This window comes from Melospiza georgiana, chromosome 2 (assembly GCF_028018845.1).
Source record: "Melospiza georgiana isolate bMelGeo1 chromosome 2, bMelGeo1.pri, whole genome shotgun sequence".
Classification (NCBI taxonomy): domain Eukaryota; kingdom Metazoa; phylum Chordata; class Aves; order Passeriformes; family Passerellidae; genus Melospiza; species Melospiza georgiana.
This window is the reverse complement of record NC_080431.1, coordinates 79174946-79197782: the sequence shown is the minus strand read 5'-3', so window position 1 is coordinate 79197782 and position 22837 is coordinate 79174946. Positions and strand designations below refer to the sequence as shown.

At 38.8% G+C, this 22837-nt stretch overlaps 1 protein-coding gene across 1 annotated transcript in view; it reads right to left on the bottom strand.

Annotated features, from left to right (window-relative positions):
• Nucleotides 1–22837, bottom strand: part of CRACR2A (calcium release activated channel regulator 2A) — a 42233-nt gene that overhangs the window by 12295 nt on the left and 7101 nt on the right. The window contains exons 4-11 of the mRNA XM_058018547.1: nt 21359–21505; nt 15762–15852; nt 13135–13230; nt 8168–8355; nt 6223–6294; nt 4004–4049; nt 3096–3187; nt 2045–2369 (exon numbers count right to left, since the gene is read on the bottom strand). Coding sequence (XP_057874530.1) covers nt 2045–2369; nt 3096–3187; nt 4004–4049; nt 6223–6294; nt 8168–8355; nt 13135–13230; nt 15762–15852; nt 21359–21505 — 1057 coding nt within the window. The remainder of the gene's footprint in view (nt 1–2044; nt 2370–3095; nt 3188–4003; nt 4050–6222; nt 6295–8167; nt 8356–13134; nt 13231–15761; nt 15853–21358; nt 21506–22837) is intronic.

Genomic DNA, 22837 nt, shown 5'->3' with positions numbered 1-22837 from the left:
CCCTGGTGGTCATTCGAACTCCAGTAGCACTAAGACTCAAAGACCCCAGAGGCCTTCCGCTCAATTCCCAACACAAGAACATAAGAAGTAATTTTTCACTGAGATGTATCAAGTCCAGTCATGAACATAACCTCAATAATTAAACTTGATTATAAATCTGCATCTGAACACTATGCTAGGGGGTAAGCTACTCCACAGTCTGCTTCAACAAAGTGCTGATGGGAAAATGAAATAGCAGTAGGATGATAATTTATTTTAGTTTACAATGCAGCCTGAAAAAGTCTTCCCTAGATGTGTCTTTTGAGTAGTCTTTATAAAAAAAGTAGCCAGGTAAAGTAACACAGCTTTTGTACAATTTAACACAAATGTGGGATATTATACATATAAACATAATGGTTCATATTCCATATTGAAAGTGAATCTCATGCAGAAGTTTTGAACAGAAAATCCTGCTTTAATTTCCATTAGGGTTCCTTCAGGTATTGAATATATTCCTACAGGCTTGTCCTAGCTGGATAGGACGACCTTCCTGGCTTTTATCATCCTAATGTCCAGTGATGCCATGCGTTGAAAATGTGACACAAAATAAGTCATACAGCAAGCAAAAAGCATGCACTGAATTAAACAATTTCAAACTATAAAGTTCTTTTCTGTACCCTCAATGATTTATTAAAAGGTACCACTTAGAAATTATTATGTAACCATGACATAATTCTATCATAATTTTTAAGATATGCTTGCTTCTTCTAAAAGAACCATATAATTATGACCAAGCAAACCAATTTTTCCTATACTTTAATCTTTTTAATATGTGCTTCAAGAATCTAAAAATGAGTAATCCTTAACAATGATTCTAAAATTGGAAAACAAGCACAGCTAGCTCTGAAGAAATAGCAATGCAAAAAGAACTTTATACTCCACAGAAATGTACCTTCCAGCATACTGTTTTAAGGATTGTTACTGAATGGTGAATTCATTGCTAACACACATATACAAGCTAGAGCTGAAAAAATGTAGGATTTCCATTTGCTAAATAAAAGTATTTTCAATGATAATTAAAAAGTCATGATAATCCACTCATTATTCCTCAGATAATGTAACAGCTTCCAAAGCTGACTCAAAAGTATCAGAATATGAGAAATATCACCTTGAGGCAAAAAAAAAAACAAACAAAGCCAAACAACAAATTTTTTTAAAAAACGCTTATTTTTTAAGAAAATTTCTGCCTTCCACAGGATCTTCTTGTATCCTCTATTACAAGGCTTAACTTCACTTTCCCTAAACAGTCCTTCAAATGTAAATCTATGCACACATTGTCTGCAGTTACCACTCCTTTAGATTGAGTTTCCCTTCTTTGCACCTTCAGCACTTATCTGCAACACGTTTTCATCCCCCACTTCATGCAATGGCTTAATCTGTCATGTTTCAACTTAAAGACAGAAAACCAAATAATTTTAGATTCTAGATATAAGACATTAACATACGACACCACTTCATGGCATCCAAGGTCCTTCAGAATAGAATAGAAGAGTTCCAGTTGGATGGGACCTACCAGTCCAACTCCCTGACCACTTCAGGGCTGACCAAAAGTTAAAGCATGTTATGAAGGGCATTATCAAAAAGTATCTTAAACACTGATAGACTTGTGGCATGGACCACCTCCCTAGGAAGCCTATTCCTGTGTCTGACCACCCTCTCACCAAAGAAATGCTTCCTGATGTCAAGCCTGCACCTCCCCTGAGGCAGCTTTGAACTATTCCCACACATCCTACTGCTGGATTCCAGGGAGAAGGGATCAGCACCTCCCTTTCCCCTTCCCCTCCTCAGGAAGCTGCAGAGAGTAAGGGAGTCATCCCTCAGCCTATTTTTGCAAACTGGACAAACCCAGAGCCCTCACCCACTCCTCAGAGGACACACTTTCCAGCCCTCCCACCAGCTTTGTGGCATTCCTCTGGATGCATTCAAGGACCTTCACATTCTCCTTAAATCACAGGGCCCAGAACTTCACACTCTACTCAAGGTGAGATCTCCTTTGTCCTCTTACATTTGACAGTGTTTCCTTCCCTACAGGCTGCTCTCTAGAAGATGATGATGAATATTCCATTGATTGCTCTCTGGATTTGTTATTCATTTCTGTCTCAAAAGTATCTTCATCTTCTCCAGTCCATCTGCTCAGCTGCTTATCAACCAGCCTGTCAAGAAGCTGGGGTAGGTGATCTTCTTCAATTGATATTATTCTTTGGAGATGTGATGTTTTAGGCATTCCTCCAGTGACTCCAGCATCAAGCTCTTCAGAGAGAACTCCATTCAGTCCAGCAGAATTCCTTCTCCTTGAATTACTGAAAATATCATCTTCTTCAAATGAATGGCTAGACAGAGAAAGAAGTATATCACAAAAATATAATGGACCTGCTATTTTAATCTGAATTTAATCTGAATAACTGAATTTAATCTCTCATGTTTTTGATTAGTCACAGCAGGCAGAGGAGAGTCATTCCAGTGTCTGCTGAAAAATCAAGCCTATACCATGTGTAAATATATTGATAATTATAAGCATCATGGGGAAAGCTAATAACTTACAGGAGAAACCTGAACCAGAATGGAAAATATTAGATTAACATCAATTCTAATCTCATAGAAGAGCTAAATTAAGCTTCTCTACTGTGGTTTCTCCTTTCCCACCTTCCCTCCTATTCTGGAGGAATAAAAGAAACACCCAAGAGAGATCATTTCAATGTGCAATCTGATTCTCTTTTTAGTAGATAGGATGGACATGGTTTTGCTTAATATAGATAAAAAAAGTCCAAGTGGAGACTCAGAATTGTACCACATTAACAGGCTCATGGGCAAGCTTTTGTGTCTCCCAGCCTACAGCCATCCACAGTGGGGAAATCTCTTGCCTTTGCAGACAGCACACTTAAAATTTGGCTTTTCATTTCCAAATTTCTTAATGAATACAGTAATCTCATAGTGACAGACACTTAAGAAATACACTCTTTGAAAAGTTCAAAAGTATCAGAAAGGAAGCATTCCACATCTTCTTTCTATAATCCTCATCATACTCAAACAGGGAACACATGAAAAAAAGTTCCTACCTGTTTGGCTGCATCTTGCCCTCTATGTATTTCCCAATGATAGACCCTGATCTCTGCTTCCAGCTGGCTTTTGGAACAGTTGTTTTGCATTTCTGCAGAAATACAGAATACTTCTTACTGATTTACTTCTGGTGCTCGTTATGGTTAACTACCCTCATTCCAAATACTTAAATAATGCAATGCAAATGATAGAAAAAAAATGTAGAAGAAAGTACTAGAGGTATAAATGTTTCAGAATTCTAATTGATAAGCAATCAGAACAGGAAACTCCATATCCTGCAAAAATGCATCTGCTTTGTAAATAAAACAGCACAATGTTATGGAAAAAGAAGGTTTGTTTGTTTTTTTTACATGAGCAGCTTCTTGTAGACTAAGAACACAAGCAAATATAAACTAAAGGCCTTAGTCTCCTTACACCAGGGTACTTCTAGAACATCTTAGGAGTCCATTCTTTGCTGCTGCTTAAAAAGTTAATAGGATCTGCTCTTACCCCAGCCTCGGGTACTGAGGTACTCAGGTACTGATTCAGGTACACCAGTTATTGTACTGTTGTCTAAATGTGTCAGGATATTACCCACTCTTGACTGGGTAAATTAACACATTTAATTGTTCCATTTTTAGGTTATTTCCTCCTTTCACGACTGCATCCTTTGTTTCTTCTAAAATACATTCATCTCTCTTCAGATAGCTCCCACTTTACAATTCTCAACATGTAGCTCTTAAAATTGTTTAGCAAATTAAAAAAATCTTATTTTCAAGTGAGAAAAGACGACAATACAAATTAAGAACGGGGTAAGATTTAAAGGGCATGAAAGTTCATCTCCTGCCCAGCCCTCTGTTCCCCTTCTTTTGAAGCTGCTCTCACATGTGTCTGCCCAACACTGGGTTTGAAAATAATAGTTGGTTACCTGCAAAAATATGTCACGTTCATCCTTGAGATGTTTGTTCCTCTCTCTGCAAAGAAAATACAAACAAAAGAAACACTGAAGCCAAGTATTTAGAACTGCTGACTTTTGTACTCCACACGAACAGACAGACTGGACAGCTGGCAGTGCAAACCTTTCATCACCCTTTATTTATATTCTCACCTCGGCCAGTTCCTTGTTTGGGCTATTGATTCTCCAGCAGCGCTATGCTGATTAAAGCCAGATGGGATTTGGATCTCTTCCTGTATTTTATCTAAACAAATGCCTTAACGCATAGAAATCAGTTGTGGTCAACATGCCTTCACTTACCGTAAATTAGAATTTTTAATGATTTTAAGATGACCTCTTAATGTGGAGAGGGTGCAAAGAACACCATCTCTTGTTCATCTGCTGACAGCTGTGAAAGCCAGTTATTGTGGCAATTGCCGCTGCCACAGAAAAGTCACCCTAGGAAAACATCCATCTTCCATCCTTTGTGCAGAAACAATGAAAGTGTCAAGAAACAGATACCCCAGGCAATCAGCAAGCTCTGATCAGATCTGACAGCACACCTGCTTAGTACATCATCTATTGTCTCCATCTGTTGCTGGCCTGGCCACAGGAGAGACTGAGCAGCCAGGGTGAATGAAAAAAAAACCTCTCTTGCCAGATGTTTCCATCTATGTCCCCAAAACTTGCAGCAGGCAAGATCACAGAGTGGCCTGTGGAAAACACATGCTGCAAAATAAGAGCCTTTCCTCAAGTCTGTGAAATTTTTAGGCAACTTTAAAATGAGGCCTCCTGAAGGAAGTGCAGACAATGAAGACCTAGAGGCAGGTGCATCCTACAGCTCACACTGACTGACCACTGAGCAAACAAAACCCAACATTTCTTCACATTGAAAAGAGTGCTACAGGTGGCTGAACACAGCTCCAAATTTGAAGTCTATCACTAAAGGAATGTTAGCTATGTACATCTTGGAATCATTTTACAAATATTTTGGGGAAATAATCTTCATTTTGGCTCAACTCCCAGCACTTGAGAAGCAACAGAGCCTTTCAGCAAGCTCCTGCAGCCAGGCTTCTACCTCAGAATTAGAGCTGTTCAGTGCTGCTCTGTTTTACATCTGACTTTTGGAAAGGAGATTGTCCTACACTTCTGAATTGTCAAAATGAAGCATATCTTTCAGGTGTGCTGCCCTCTACTCTATGCAAGAACCAACCATACAAGAGTCTTTTGTAACCATTTTTGCTATTTCTGTGTCATTATCCTGTGGCAGTTGACAATGACTGGCTGCCAGATGTAAATCCAGCCACTCTCTCACTCTCCTTCCTCAACACCACAAGGGAAGATAATAACATAGAAAAGCTTGTGGGCCAAGATAAAAACAAGCAGATTACTTACCAGCTACCCATTACAGACAAAACAGACTCAACTGTAGGATGACGAGAAATAGAGACAATACTAAAATCATCTTCTCCACAATCCCCTTTCTTCTCAGGCTCAACTTCATGCCTACACCCTCAGTTCTTCTATCTCCTTAACCAATCCTGAGTGGCACAAGGGGAGGGGGAAAAGTGGGGCTTGTGGTCAGTCCATAACAGCTTCTCTCTGCGGCTCCTTCCTCCTCACAGATTTCTCACTCCAGTGAGTGAGAGTGAGTTCCCTCACACAGGTTATAGTCCTTCACAACTCCAGCACAGAGCCTTTCCATGGAGAATAATCCTTCAGGAATGGACTGCTCCAGCCTGGTCCACCACAGGCCACAATTCCTGCCAGAAAACCAGCCCCTGCATGGGCTCCTCTCCACGGACCAAGCTCCTGCCAGGAGCCGGCTCTTGTGTGGACTCTGCACAGGCTGCAAGGGACTCTGCTCCAGCGGTGCCTGGAGCACCTTCTACCCCTCCTTCTTCACTGACCTTGGTGTCTGAAGGGCTTTCTCATATATTTTTATCTCTCTTCTCTCCCAGCTGCTGCGTTGTTTCCCACCCTTTCTTACTGGGGCTTTCCCAGAAGCACATGGGGGCTGTGGGGCTCCACTGTGCCCTGTGTTGTGTCCATTGTCACAGGGCAGCCCTGGCTTCTCTCTGGCACAGAGGCTGCCCTGTGGTATCCCACTGTCAACACCTTGACACCTACACACACTACATATCCCAACATAATTTCATCCTTTAACGGACCTCTTTAGAATTATATAAGAGTTTTTGGAAGATCAACATTACCTTAAAAAATCCAGCTGCTTCAAAAGTCCTGACTTCTCTCTCTGTAAGGTTTCTGTCACCCGGTACACCTCCCTGCAAGAAAAAAAAAGAAAAAATTGTTCTAAGCATGGTAAGAACACTGCTAAAATGCTTCCCCCTAGGGGTATCTACATTTGAGACCTCAGCTTCTTCAAACTTGTAGAGTCTCTTCTGCATGAATGGTTAATATTTTAAAGAAGTTTATTCAGTAGCACAGGAGCACAGCAGTACAAGTTAGCAGAGGAAGGAGTAGAGGTTCTTTTTTCAAAAAACATTGCTTTTTAATTTCTTTATCCAGAGAGTTTATATATGTTGATACTGGCACTTGGAGCATTCAGAACAGATACACTGCCAAAATACTTCCCAGTTATAGCCACTAAAAAACAGGTGACATTTTATCCAAAATTAGAGCTTATCCTGCTGCAGGAACCATATGTCAGGCTCTCACATCTACACTCCCTACAATTTCTTCCAATTCTTGACACTTATGCAGCCATTTTAACACCATTTACTTTGATTTAACACGATTTGGTGTCTGGCCTTTAATGATTTTTTTCGCCTTTCAGTGAAGCCTCAAGTTCTTCCTGTGCACTGTCTGAACATGACACCTGCTTCAACATGACACCTTGCTTACCAGACTGACACAGATGTTTAAAGCAACACTGCAGGTGCAGTTGAGTAGGGCTGAGCTCTAATTCCATAAACCACTATTGAATCCAAAGTGCTTTGTAAGTGCAGTAGTATTATTCAGCAGTCTGACCACTGGGCAGATATCCTTTGTAGCTTTTAAATCAGATCATTTCATAATCTTTGCTCTGGATCTGAAAAGAGAGGCCTCAAAGAGGAAACAAACCACCTTGAGGAGGAGTATTTCTACTGTCTACTTCCAAAACACACATCAAACATGCAAACCTAAAATTTCTAACCACAGTGGCCACTCTTTAACACTAATTTATCAACAAAGTTAATTATTTTTACCCTTGAGAAAAATTAAAGAGGTGATAACTTAATAGAGCTTGGCACAAAGCTTAAGAGAAAAATAATGTGACATTTGAACTAATGTTCTGCTCTATCCTGAAATATGTCAACCAGCAACAGCTCTGAATTATATAGTTCATTGCTGCAATGGCCAGGTCCATCTGTCATTCATGAGCCCTCAATTGGCAATGAGAGGCTTCTACAGATCCCTGAGCATTTTCTTTAAAATGGACTTGAGTGAACATTTCTGCCAATTACAGCCTCAGAGTAATGATTCTTCTGCTTTGTGCAGAAGGCTGGAGCAAGACAGGTAGCTTGAACTGTCACAAGTCATTTTTATCCCTCAAAATATGAATCGTAAACATTTTTTCTTGATTTTTTTTTTTTTTTTTGTAATTTGGAGTCAGAATCTGAAACTTTCAACATTTGAACTGGAAACCCCAAAATTATGGTTCTGAATTGCCACAAAGCATTGTGGGAATTGAGATAAGCTAAATTTTATCTTGCTGTCCTTACTAGGCTTACTTTTGATGAAGGAAAAAAAAGATCCTAGGTATCTCAGAGTGTATTCTGAGAAGCAAGTTTCAGATAGACTCAGCTTTGAGTAGAATGAAGCATCATGTGCCACAACTGTAAGGCATTTCCATAAGGAATTCCATTGCTATCTCAAAACTAAGACACTACATGGATTTTCAATTCAATTTTTAATTCCAAATACCCTTAACCAATGGCAGTGGGGAGAACACTGGCATTTTGAACACAAAATTAGCAAAAGATTCCATTGAAGCCAGATATGCTACAGAAAACATGCTGAATTACCTGGGGGAAAGCAGCTAGAACTGCACTCAGCTTTACAAGTGGTTTCTGCTTTTGACAGCACTGGGTACCCTGAGGGGGCTTACTGGCACACCAAGCAGGTGCACAAGAACTGCTGCAGCTGGACACTTACATTTCCTTCTCCTCATGGAGCCTTGATGCCTCCTCCTGAAGCACCTGTAGCTGCTGTTGAGCCAGGCTTAGCTCATGGGATGTTCTCTCCAGCTCTTTCAGCAGCTCCTGGTTAGTCAGCTTCAGCTTGGTGTTCTCTACTTTGGTTTCTTCTTTGCCACTGAGGAGTTGTGTACACTGATGCTCTAACTGGGGTGGAAGAAAAGAGAACAGAGAGCATTACAGCTGGTTGAGGCATTGGTTTTGAGGATTTCAGTTTGGGTCTTAGAGGTTAGCTGAGCAGGGAGCTATTTCTATCAAAGCCAAAGAATGAATAAAATACATATGGTGCTCTTCCACCAATCTTTGTACAGACATAATTATGTTACACAAAAACAAAGCCATTCCATTCTATAACTGAATTTTATCCAGCTCAAGAACACATCAGTACAAAGCATAAAAAAGGTGCTACAGAGCAGATTAGCAGTATTAAGCTGATATTCACAACTGCTGTTTTAGACCATTTTCCACAAAGACCAGGTCTACATAGAGTGATTCAGAGATCTACCTAAAAACTGCTAGATTTAAATCTGATAGCTGATAAACTTTCCCATCCCCAGCAATATGAACAAGCAGTGACCTTTTTGCCACCTCAGACAGATCTGCCAAGAAGTGTGAATTAGAGTCTTTTTATTCAGTTTTACACTCCCTCTCTAATGCACATCAAAGGAAACATACAACCTCCCTGTAAAACAAGCAACAATAGACAACAGTGGCTTCTGGTACATAAAGAAGTTCTATCTGCTTCTCCCTGGCTAACTGAGCAAATTTAGACAGCACAGCAAAACTTCATATTAGGGAAAGCATTGCTGACCTTAAAATACAAAAGTTTTATTTTGTTTTGGCTTGGTTTTTTTTTTTTTTTTTCTTTTTTCTGTATTCATTTTAAGGACTGTAAAACATCCTTGGAGCATTATAATACCATTTCAATCTTCTAGATCTGAGACATAACAATGTTTGAACTCTCATTTTGCCCATCCCAACAAGCAGAGCTCACCCAACCATATCTGTCCTCATCCAGCTCTTCCAGTCAGTTCCTACCCTAGAACACTGCTGTTGTTGTAGTCTTGAATTTGAACGAGGTCCAGGTTAAAAATAAGCACAGAAAATACTTTCTAGCCTGTACTGTGGGAAGTCAGGAACACATGTAGAGTGGGAGCACCTAGCAGCAGCAGCAGCAGATTAATGCATTTGCTGAACTGTAGCCTCAGCAGGCTCACATTTCCCATGGAACACTGGCTGGGCATTAGATTACTGCTGAACAAGGTTGGCTTACATGGATAGATTACGTCAGATCCTGAATATTGCTTCCACTCCTTGACAGAACAAAGTTACCTATTCTAAGTAAAAGATCAGCTGCTTCAGGTACTTAAAACAACACTCATCCAGAGGAGTGGCTTTGGGAGAAGCAAAAAGTGACTACACAAAGATGAACTTTCAAAAATTTAGGGAGCAAAAAGCTGCAGACAAAAACCCCACTCAGAGAACAGTATGGCCATCTGAAAACTTACACAGAGACTGTTCAGGAAATGTAACAGCTATGGTAGCCAACATCAACTCACAGAATCATCTATACTGATGTTAGAAATACTTGCTATAAATCCTGGTGCTCACTCTTGTCAGAAAAACAATAATGTAATGTGTAAAACCCAGAACATAACAAGAGGAGAAAGGATTGTTTCACAGCAATACAAAGCTCCCTTCTTCCACTTTACCCTTTGAGGGTACAATCCTTTGAGAAATACCAAACACTACCTTTAAAGCCCTCATCTGAACAACTCACAATACAGAGAAATAACTCACTAGGGGAATGCTCAGCTGGTGGTAGAATGGCATAGATCCTATAGCTTCTAGCTGCTTATTGGAGCTGCAAATTGGCTTCTATGTTCATCTGGTAGATGGAAACTGCTGGGGAAAAGATTCATGGCCCTTAGACATGTTTAAGAAAATCTAAGTAGCAGAGAGAATTAACCCATTCCACAGGTCAAGCACAGACACAGTAGTTGATGGTGCATATTCTCTTTTTTTGACAAAGATGAGAGGAAAATCAAGTTTAAGTTGAATAAAGATCTGGAATTATCAAATGAAAATGAGCTGTTGCTGAGGATATTTATTGGTGTCCCCAAAAGACACATACATTGAGCACCCACCATGCAGTCCCTTGTTCTTAGCTCAGCATCCTGTCTGTAGTTTTTATATTCTTTTTTTCTCCCTATTTATTTCAGTAGCATGTGAAAGATGCAAAATTTATACAGTGCCATAAGGCAGTTATAAGCACTTGAGTGGTACTGATCCATGTTTTCATGCATCTCATTCCCAATTCCAAGATCGTGCTCTTCAGTGGTTGCCATCAGCACAGAACCCAGCATTTTATGTGAGAAGTCCAGTAACTCCCCTGCGTTTCACCTGGCGTACACCTGCTTTCTTCTCTCACACAAGAGTCTGTGCCCTAGAGGTTAGGCTGGATATCCTCTGTCCCCATTGCCTCCTCCTGAGATGTTCCAACTGACATCCCTTGAGGAACAATGCCAGCCAGACAACCCTCATAAGGGAAAACCCCTCTGGCTATGTCAGAGGAAACAAAGCAGATCTCATTTGGTTTGAAAGCTCCCTTTCATATTTTTGTTAATAATTTCCAACACAAAAACAACTACACTGTATTTCAAATTTAAAAAAAAAAGAGACTTACTAATGAAGTTTGGAAAAAAGCATTTGTGTTGCTCCCCTGTGGGCTAAGAGGTTCTCTCATACAACCAAGCAGAGAAGTTGTAACTAAATCAAGCTACTTTCACTGTCTGCAAGAAGAGATTTAATTATCAAAGTATATTTCCATGCCAGAGGAGGAGGCAAAAGTGAAAGAGACCTCTGGATAAGGCAAACATTAGACACCACACATGGGTATCTCAGTGAATGAAAAGCAACACCAGAAAATGAGTGGGGACATGGTACTACAAAAACAGATCTGGGTAAAGATGAGAGTCACTTTCAGAGAGGATCATTAGAAATCAGAAAAATATATGTAGAAAACAGTGCCTCTAACTACACTGAGTAAAGCACTCAAATAATAGACTAGGTTGGTATATCAGAAAAAAACCCCATCAAATACTACATATCAGATTAACAATGGGCCAATCAGCTGGTTGAATGACAGAAGTTTCAGTTTTCATCAATCATCTGAATGAAATCATGTCATCTCAGCATTAGAAATAGTGAATTCCATTCGTCCAACAGAGCTTCCTTTCCATAAAACCAAAATGGGATAGTTTCATCTTTATGGTGTATGAAGAGTCTGTCTTTCAAAAGCACCCTTGTTGTGATTCATGCAAATTCATAATGGAGAGGGGAAATACTAAATACTAGAAATTACAAAAAAACCAAACATGGCAATATTATTCATAATAAGCAATGCAGTAAATAGAAATGGAAACATAAAACCAGATAAAAAGCCAATACTAATAAAAATAGCACAGACATTGTTTTATGTTCTCCAGGATAGGCAATATTAGACAATGGCAATTTAGACAACAATCATAAGATAAGACTTCCTGGTATTGTTCCCTATATTGATTGATTACACCAGGCTTAAAATTGATGAAAGCCTTTGAATAGCTTCTGTGGGTTTTATACCAAATTTAGAAAACACATACTAAAAAAAATAATTTTAGAGAATTACTGGTTGACAATCAAGTTTAAACAGAGCTTTAAAGCAAAAACAAACAAACAAAGGAAAATATTAAACATATTCATTAGAAAATTAGAATAAGTCATTTCTTATACTTCCTCAGTTAGTTTCAGACTAAAAATGCCTGATCTGTATGCCCCCACAGATATCTTCAAAGTATAGATTATTCCATTATAGTGCTGCAATGTGGTAAAGAGCCTGCATAAAACCACATATATTCTGATTCACAGTGGTACTGGACAAAGGTAATTAACATCAGGCAGTTGATTTCAACTGTGGAATAGACTTTTAGTTCAGTCCTGCATTCTTATCAGGTAAACTTCACAGAATAACAGAGTACCGGCTTGGAAGGGTAACTCAAGGTTCACCTGTTCCAATCTTCTTCGGCAAAAATACAGTTTAGCCAAGATGACCCAGCATCCTGCCCAGCTAAATCTTTAGTGTCCAATGTTGGGGAATCCACCACTTCCCCAGGAAGTTTATTGCAACAGCTGATGGTTCTCATTGTGAAAAACTTTCTTCTTTTTGTCCACAAATTCATATTCTACAGAGGGAATTGTGTTTACAGCACTCCATTTCAGCCCTTTAAATTCCAGTGCTACCTCCTTTCTCTATTACTAGTCTTTACTGCAATGACCTTGGAGCCACTTTACAGCAAGTTCTCTGCTCCCCCAAGCAGGCCATGCATTTTAGAAGCAAAACACCTCAGGTTTTATTATGGGAACTTGACAAGCTGTTACCAATGCAAGGAAAACATGCACTGCTATAAAACTGTTATCACAGAGATATATCAGGAGCAAGTTGTTCAGGAGGGAGCATTTTGAGTTCATAGTGCTGAATCAGTCCAAAACAAGTAAATGAGTGGCTGGTACAGGCTTTGAGCAGAGGTGTGCACTAGAAGAGCCAAATCATTGTTCTCTGCTCTTAAACTGGGTGTTAAGCCAGTTCCTAGAAGACTGAGGGCGGTGGAATTATGCCACATTTTCATAAAAATTAACCTAGTACTTGGGGACAACATGCAAAGCATTATTTTACTCTCCATTTTGCCACATAAAAGGAAAACTACTTTAGAAATAGAGATTAACATTTTTCCTAAGCACATGACACAAAAACAACAGAAGGTCACAATTTGGCACAAACACATCACACCAACTTGCAGTTTTGGAACCTAAAATAGTACCTAAAGAAAATCATATGAGCAAATAAGAGCCATCTATTTCTTAACTCCAAAGGATATCAGTTAGTACCCTTTTCTGTTTTTGAACCAGCTGTTCCAGTTCTTGTTCTTTTGACAGCAGCTTGCGTTCCAGCTCTTGACTTTGGGACTGAAACCTCTCTGTGTCCTGCAAAATTCCAAGAGGAAATGGATTAACAGAACAGCACAATTGCATCATAGGAGGAGAAATAACGAGTCAGTGATTAAGCTTTCCTCAGTGACTATCACAAGACACAGGTAGTACTCAGTTTAGGGGTGGTATTACTCATGAATCTCCAAACTGCTGTAGTCCAGCAGCTTCCATGGCTATGGTTGGTACAGAATGCACTGTTTGCACATGAGTAGGTATTGAGTCTAGAAAGTGGAGGCAAACATCCCAGGCAGGAGGCTGAGGAGCTGAGCCAGTCTAGATCAATGCAGCCAGAATGTATCCTCTCGTTTCCAGCCACAGCAACTCAGTCTGATGTGAAAGAAACTCCACGCTTCGAATCCGTCACTAACAACAATTTTTCACAGATGTTCCACTGGTATAAACAAGCAACTGGGGCTTCAAGCTCTGCCTTTCCCTTAGCAATTATATGAACCTGTGCACTATCTAAGTATCCTGCAGTCACCGGGACCTCCCAGTCACATTTGGGATTACTCCTGACACTCCTCAGCTGAAAAAAATTGTCAGCCCTCTCCTGAGTAAAATCAGGTTCCAGCAGTTTGTATCAGCTAAGAATCTGTCCTGTTTCTCCAAAAACAGGCTTCTACTCTCTAAGGTCCCCAGGAAAATGCCTCTAAACAAAAATAAAAATTCCCTCATGGCAGCAGTCATTGTTACAAGTGTTTTCCCTTAAGCAGCACACGTAATGGGGTAACGAAATGCATGACAACTGGTTCTTTCTGGGGAAGAATATATATGCAAGTGAAAAAACAGACTAACTGCCCCTTTTGTGTAACATTCAGTCAGCAGGGTATTAAGTATTGTAAATAGCTACAATTTGTACTTATTTGCATCTTACCAATTTCTTTAAATGTATTCTTCAGTAGCTGCTCTTCATTCAAGCCACCATAATTTCCCCTTTATATGGCATCAATGCATCTCCCCAGGCTGAAAAGTCTTTGTAAGACTTTGCATTAGAGAAAGAATTTAACAGTCAGATCTCCCCAGATCTCAAATTAGTCATGCAAAGAAACAATACTTCATGAGTGTCTGGCAGCCCTTAGTGCGACTGCTGACTAAACTGTAAATAGCTTGAGTGGGAAGCTTTCATGAAAAAGCCTGAAAGAAATGGCTTAACCTCAAATATATAACTAATTAGGAGATCCAACAATCATTGCTTACGGAAAAGTCTTTGTTGTTTGGGGCTTTTCAGTACCACTTCAGTTGTGGACTATTAAGAGCACATAAACTATTTGTTCCACAAAAGTGCTGTCAGGCAAAGTTGCAAGTACTTTTTATCCTTCAGCTGGTATACAAACTTTATTTAAAGGTTTAATCTTATCCACCACTAAAAACTGCTCTCAGCTTGGAATGGAAAAAAACTTGAAAATTTGAGTCAGGTTCACTACCCAGTAAGGCAAGTGAAAGGAATGACTCCTTAGGCAGCTGATAAGGCACTTTTTTTTTCTGTTTCTCTTTCATTTTCTTTTATTTTATTTTGGTTGCCAGGGAACAAAAAAATACTTGATATATTTGCATCACAAAAGGAAGCTTGAGATATATTTGATTACATTGTCTAGATATATTTATACATACTTGATTGAGAATGGAGGCAATAACCACTATTTTGGCAACTATTTCTATCACGTATTGCTGAAACCATGTATTTGTTTCATTTAAATGACTGATGCCAAGACAACAAAAAGGGATGAGCCAGTAGCTCATGATTGACTGTCCCAGGGCACCCAGAGCAGCCGTGGAACCTCCAATATTTTAATACTCAAAAAGTAACTGGCCATGTTCCTGAGCATCCTGACCCAGCTAGGAAGTAAGGCCTATAAGATTCTAGGGTGATTCTTTCCTGGACCATGCTAGGACCCCTTAGTACTTTCCTAATTTTACAAGAAAAAGCAGGAATGAAAAATCCAAAGAAAAGACTACAGACACAGTAGAGGAGATTTAAAGATAACTTCCCAAGAGAAGGGAATTCATCTTCAGGTGTTTTGGAAGCACCATGGCAGTCACCAAAGATTCTGTCCTGCATTTATTTTGTAAATAACCTGTGGTTGTTCCACAAATTACCATCACTTGATTCATCTCTTATTGTTATCCCTCCCAAAAATCAGACTGCAGAATTCAACAGGATTAGCGCTGCTCTGAACAACCTCACAGAGTGTTTTTCCTGATTGTGACCAGAAGCTGGACCTAGAGTAGCACCAACAATACAATATTTGTAGTTCAAGTGACTTTCAAAAGCATGCCAGCTGTGCTGTATGCCAGCCACTGAGCACAGGACATCACAGCTCCTTCATCCAACAAGTCACTTAGCCTGCAGCTGCAGAGACTAAAAGTTTGAAGCTGCAGCACAAAAGTAGCTGTGAGGAAAAATTTTTTTTTTTCTTCCTCTGTTGTGAAATACATTTTGTGGGCTTTAATTTCACACCCAGAATGAGTTTAAAACCACTGAAAGGAGGAGCAGAATCCATGGCCACTATAACAGAGACACTCACTTTCAAGAGAAACTGTTCTTTCTCCTTTTTGATTTGCTGTTCCATTTCCTCATAGAGATGTTGAATTTCTTCATCATAAGCAGCAATTTTCCTAATAAGAGATAAAAATACACTGAGTGGGTCTTTGCAGCATTACTTCAAGTCATGGCCCACATTACCAGCTAAGTTCCACATCTCTGCCTTTACACAAAACTCCAAAGAATGTTCTGGTGTCAAGGAAATAGAAATTTTTGTGCAGCAATGCTCACAGATTTTTTTTTTTTCTCATGGAAGTAAAGTTTCAGTAGCTCAAAAGCTAATATAAAGCTGATGTTTCCCTAAAAAGCAGCCGTTCATTATGCAATTTTAATGACTACTAGATCTTGGGTAAAAGGAAGAGTTTCCTAATGACAATACCAACATATCAGAACCTAAAATTGACCGTTAAAACTATTTTCATGGCAATTTCCTGTTTTCTATTCCTAGACTGCATTGTTGCCCATTCAAGGGTACTGAATGAAGTACTTCTATCTAAGACACATTAGCTAGAATAGAATTCTTGAAAGACCTTCTTGAAAGCAGCCTTACTGCCTCTCTAACTGCTCTGCTGAAACAAATTTGAAAAGCCCAGACAAGGAACAGAAATAAATATGCTGTGCACAAGTGTATGCAACTGTAGGAAGAAAAAAGAAGAACCTACAAAGTTCACTTTTTTCCAGTGGAATATTGCAATTAAAATATCACTGCAGTTTGATCCATGAAGGATTACAATGTTTAGCTTAGGAGCAAATGTTTAGCTAGGACAGAAAAAAATTTAACTGTTGACAGGGAACAAGATATCTGCTTTGTTCTGCTACTATTCTATGCTATGCTCACTATCCAGACACTGAAAAGCAAAAATATCTTTGTATCAAACTCAGGAGACATCGTAGAATAATTTTTTATAGTGATTATTAGGAACTTTATCTGACAGTACTGTATATTGCCTCATATTCTTCCTGCCATAGCTGTTCCTTGAGCAATGTGCATAATGCATCTGTCACAAATAAAGTACCAAATCTTCAAGGGCATTCACATCAGCAAGACAAGGAACATGTAGTAGAAAAAAACCCAGTATTTATTTTGTATCTACCTTTTTTTTTTTACCCAATGTGGTACATATTCTATGTTTTCCCTTATTGAAGGCCTGGTTCTCTTCTAATTTAAAACAAAGCAAATTTTAAAGAAAATTCAAAAACTTTACCTAATCTAAGAAGAGTGAGTAAAGCCAGAAACAAGTCTGTCTTTCCCCCTTTCAACAGCAGAACACCTGACACTGCCAGCTTGCTTTTTCAGTCACAGGTAAAAAAAGTGAGACATTTTCCCAGGATTTACAGAAGCAATACACAACTGTTAAGCTACAAGAATTGGAGGAAAACAATGGCTGTCACTTAAGACTTTCATAAACTCTGACTAGGTGAGAAAACCAGGCCCCAAAAGGGCCTTTGCCACGTAATTGCAACATTTCAAATAGAGAGTGCCAGATAATCCAGAAGCCCCTTAGTTGCTTTAGTCGCCTTACACTGTAAAAATGTGTCATGCTCTGATCTCAAATTATTTTCTTGAAACTAAGGAAATGCTAATTTCTTAAATTAGCATTCATCAATGGAAGCAAATTGCACAAATCCCTAGAGAAATAACAACTACTTAGAAAGGCATGGCAGAGATGCTAGGACCATACACCTACTGTATTCGTGCAGTTAAATGTCACTTTGACCAGCACTAGACTGACTACTGAAAAGCCCTGTAACTTTGCAGAGGCAGAACACACTGCACAGCAGTCAGTGTTTCCATGGGAATCATAAAGATTTCCTGGGCTTCTGTATGACAGGGAGAATAACTTCAGTCCTGTGTTTTAGCTTGCTGATTTAGGTAATTTTTTCCCTCTAATGTGTTTGGAAGCAAAGGATATGGCAGCACCATGAAGACTACATCCTGAAAGCACTACTGAGTGTAGGAATCTTTTCAGTTGCTCTGGCACATAAGCACATGCCATTTCCACAGGCTGAATACCCTGCAAGCATTCCATTCATGGATTCCATTCTTATCTGTGATCAAATTAAACAGAAGGGGAAAATAATACCCCCTCGTAATCAAAAGTCTAACAATTATAAGAAAAATAACTAACAAGCAGAAAAAAAAAATTAGCTGGCAAATATTCCCCAGATATATTCAGAAGAAAAAAAAAACTGAATTGATAAGGATATATCATTTTTATGTGATAAGGATATATCATTTTAATGTGAAAAATACAACATGTTTTTCTATTCCCTTAGATTACCTCTTCAAGCTTTACTTAACACATAGTTTTATAATTTCAGCCATATTTGATAATTTAGTCTCTCCTTTCAGTAACTGTGGAATAAAGAGATAGAGGTAAAAACAAATGAAATGTAATGTGAGTTCACTAAGTTCAGACGATAGGTTCAGGATCAACACACTTACAAGGGTTTAATTTCTGCCCATACATGTAGCTGCAATGTGAATTGTTTTGATTTCATAACTGCTGTCTGTGCAGTTTGTCATAATGGTTCTTTCTCCTTAAAAAATTACAGTGATTTGTGCACAGTGTGAACTAATCTCCTGAGATGCTGATTCTCCTCATCTTCCACAAAGATGGATTCTGACACTATCCCATGCTAAGTGAGAAGTCAGTTCATATTTCCCTTTCCCTTTACCCTTTTGTTTATCTTGCCTGTTTAGAACTCTTGTTTTAAACAGAGTCTACATTTTTATTACGTTTGTCCTTCAAATGCAAAAGCACAGCAGCACACAGAGCTAATGGCAGTTGAAGATTTTATCTGCTATTAGAAGAAAAAGGTCCTTCTCATCTCTTTTAGGCTTACTTCCTATCACTCTTACTAAAAGCCCCTTGGTTCTACTGCCAGGGATTTGAAGAATAACAAGGTCTGTCATATTCCACTCCAGCCTTTGCCTCCTCATTCAAGAGATACGACCTTTTAAAAATAGCTCTCTCAGAATAGCTGCTCTATTCCTTTAACCACTCAGTTGCCATTCCCTGCACTTTTCCCCATCCCACTACACTGTTCCTGTGTTGCAGAGACGAGAACTTCCCACAGTGTGCTCAAGATACGGGTGCACTAAGAGTCCATGCAGTGGCAAAAACATGCTTTGCCACATGCCCAGTACCCTCCCTGCTAGTGCCAAGCAGTTTACTGGGCTCTTTTAGCTGATTTTGGGAAGCTCTCTGCAATGCCCCCATGGGCTTTCTCTGGAATTGTAATTGCCCATCACATGAGCATTATTTTATTTTCTCTTCCTAATGTTCATCTCTGCATTTTTGGGGTGCTCAACACATCACCCTATTATTTTTAAAACCACTACTACTATGTTTAAGAAGCCATCTAATTTCAAACTAATTTCAAAGCCCTTAAAATGAAACACAAATACCGAAAATCAAGGAGAACAAACCCTGGTAAATAAATATCGTACCCACAAAATCACATTTGGTTTAGATTTAAAACCCATTTGATTTTTTTTTCCTCTCTCTCTCTAGTTACATCAGTATAAACCTGCACAGTCCCCCAGGTGTGCTGTATTTGCATGTTTGTGTATTGAGAATATATGCTCATCCTCACTGCTGCCTGGACCTACAAACAGGAATAGCAGCAACCTACTGGATCTATTGAACCAGAACAGGATGAAACTCCTGGATGTCTCAAACCATGGGACTCAGGTTCAAGAAAGAAAGGTCCAGAATGTGAAAGGTCCAGAAAAAAAGGCAAAAAAAAATGTAGAGAAGAACATCACGGGTGAAGAGCATAGATTTTTATGGCATAAAGATCCCAGCATGCGCACATGAAACTTCTGAGGGCATCCAGGATAGAAGAAAAAGGAACAATTGAAGACAAAAGCACAGCCTACACCCAGGAAATGAGACAAAAGGCAGAGAGTAGACTGCCTTATTGCCTAATGACTCACAGAGGTGAGTCAGGAAGGAAAGACTCAGGAAGAAAAGACAAAAGATCAAATTCATATTCAATTTCCAAAGAATATTATTGTCACCAATCAAGAAGAGCCCAGTAGACATTATAGGTCCTCAAAACCCAGCATCCCTTCTCTTCTGTGACCCCACAGTAAATCCTGGCCAGTCTCTCAGATACATGCATCTTAGTGCTATTGAGTATGTGGGTATTAAAAAAAATTAATCTTCTCCCCTCTATGATGCTGTCTTGAGCTTTGTTGTGATTCATACATAGTTTAAAAGAAACAGGTTATTTATCCCCACTGTTACATTACTACTCTGATTCCTTCCAGCAATCGACTACAAACAAAACAACAATCAGCGTGCTGAAATCAGCGGTGTTAGCAGGAGCAACAAAAAGAAGAAATTAGCAAAAACGTGTCTACTACAAAGGCATGAAAATCCAACACACTTTCAAGGTAGACATTTTACATCAGCCAGAAAAGATAATGCTAATGTACTCTCTGTACACCTCTGCACTGATCAGAGCTATTAAAGAGACACATTTTTTCATTCAGCTCCCAAAAAAACATTCACCAAAAAACCCAGAAAACCCTCACAGAACAAACCTCTCACCACACATGGTAGTTAACAAGCTCTAGTCTAAAATCGACAGCAAAACTCTCTGTATGCTGTTTCCAGCTGCCTGAAGGCTAAAACCACACACAGAGACTTAGCTGAAAATGCTACTACCAATATAAACCAATTGTCTTTAATGATCATACATTTTTAGGTCTTTTCCTTCTTCATAGGCCTTGTCACATTCTCAGAATAGTCAGGAGAGTGCTGAACAAATGAAGTAAAATTTCATCAATATATTTGCCTTTATTGCTCAGTCTGTAAGAATCTGAAATTCAGAAGTAACACTTTAAAATAAAAATACAGTGGAACTTCAACTACACCCACAGTTTTGCATTTTGTTAAGATTTAGCATCATAACTTTTCTCCCTCTAGATAACTACATACAAAAAAATGATCTGTTAATTTTTACTTCTTACACATATTTTTGTATGTGTATTTTATGTATTTGTTTATATTTATATTTTATATGCTTTACATATAAAACATACATATGTTATTTACTATATTTCATAGCTTTGCTTTATATATATTTGTTAGCTTACATTTTCACTAGTATCAGTGCTTTGTGCTGCTCTAACATCTTAAACCTCTTATGTCTCTGGCCAGTTAATCCAGGTTTATAGCTTTTCTGCACGCAATGCTTGCAAAGCACACAGACAATTTGCCAGATTTACTGTTAAATATGACTTTCCTCTGGAATCAAACTGATTAACTGGATTGGAATCACTCAATATTGTCTTAAAACCTCAATGCAATAACAGATATCTGCAAAAGAATTTCAGTCAATAAAATCTTAACCAGAAGAGGAAAGCTAATTTGATTCAGTTCTGCCATATGAATGGTTCTACCCATAGTCTTAATGCTTGATAAAATTTCACATTATAGTAAATTTTACATTATGTGAAGTCTTGTCCTTCGGTCTCCGCTGAAATACCTTGTTTATTTCAGAAGTTCAAATAGCAGGTGAAATATCTCAAACTACACAAGCAGTCTAACAAAGAGAAGTACTAACTTTTTTAGAGCACATTCCAATTCATTCTTCTCATTATCTGCTTCTTGGAGCTGGGAAAAAATTCTGACCAAGAACTCTTCAAAATTGGAAAGTAAATGAGGTTCTTCTTTTTTTAGCTGCAACCAAAGTTGCTTCACATCAGCCTCACTGAAAGAAAACATCATAAAGGATTCATTAAGAGAGAACATTTCCCAGGCTGCAGTAAATGTCCTTAGCACCCTTAGTAGATGGAGGCTTCAGGGCAACACTAGTCAGAACACAAAACTTATTAAAAACAACCTAAACTGTGCCAGATTTGAGAAGGATGAGGGGGTGGAAAATTATGGAGATCGAATTTATTAAAAAAAATACATTGCAACATCTGGCCATTCCTGACTGCAGAACAGCACAGGAACTGCTTGTTTAGTGGGTGCCTTGCCAGGCACTCCACCTAAACAGGAATGGGTAAGAAAGGAGACAAGACGAGATACAGTATGCCCTGCCATCACTTCTATTAGAATTAAAGAAGTTTCCACATATCTAGAGGGGAGAGGGCAGTGGAAAAGCTAACAAAATCCCTCCCTCATAAGAAATGAATGAGATTCAGACTCCTAAGTAACATAGATATGTTAACAAATTGCATTTCTACCGCATTCTTTCATTTTCAATACATTTTTCTTCCATGGTGATTCTGCTACAAAAAGCAGAACAAAACATCTTGAAATTTTGATTTAAAGATTTACCAAGATAATGTTGTGTTTCCAAATCTGTTCAGCAGACACTGACAGCTCTATTGTGAATTATAATGGATTTCTAATACTTTGCCAATATTTTCCTGAACCACTTTGTTTCTTCCTGACTCACTTTGTTCCATGAGCATTGCAATCCTAAACCTAGCCAGCAAAGAGTGCTGTATTTAAAGGACAAAATAAGAGTAAGGATAGAAAAAATGGGTGATAAATATCTCTTCATAATGAAAGGCTTTCAGGATGGCTGACAATGAACTGTTTCCTGGAACAGGCAGTCAAGGGAAGACAAGGACAGATGAGTGCTTTTGTTCCATAGTAAGAATCACGGATGTATTTCTTAAATATTTATACCACTTGTCCAGATGCTCTCCCATTTTTGCCCAAGGTTTTGTTTGGTTTTTTTTTTTTGTTCTACGGTATTCATTGTGATTGACCAATGAACGTAAGGCCATCACATACAAAGCTCTTTGAGCAGGTTTTATGCTCCATTTTTCAGAGAGATCCATCCTAGCCTTGGAAGAAGTAGAATTACCAAAGCAATCACAATAGGCAATTAGGCAGGAAGAGGAGAAAAAGCAGAAAAAATGGAGAAAAATTCCCTACTTATGGTGCACTTTAAATGCAGCCCTTGCCAAAAATAGCAGTCAACACGCATTGATTGAAAATCAGTGACATCTGTGGATTACATGCTTGTAATTATCTATGTTCAGATCACGTGGCAGAAAAACACGTTTCATGTGCCTGGAGTACA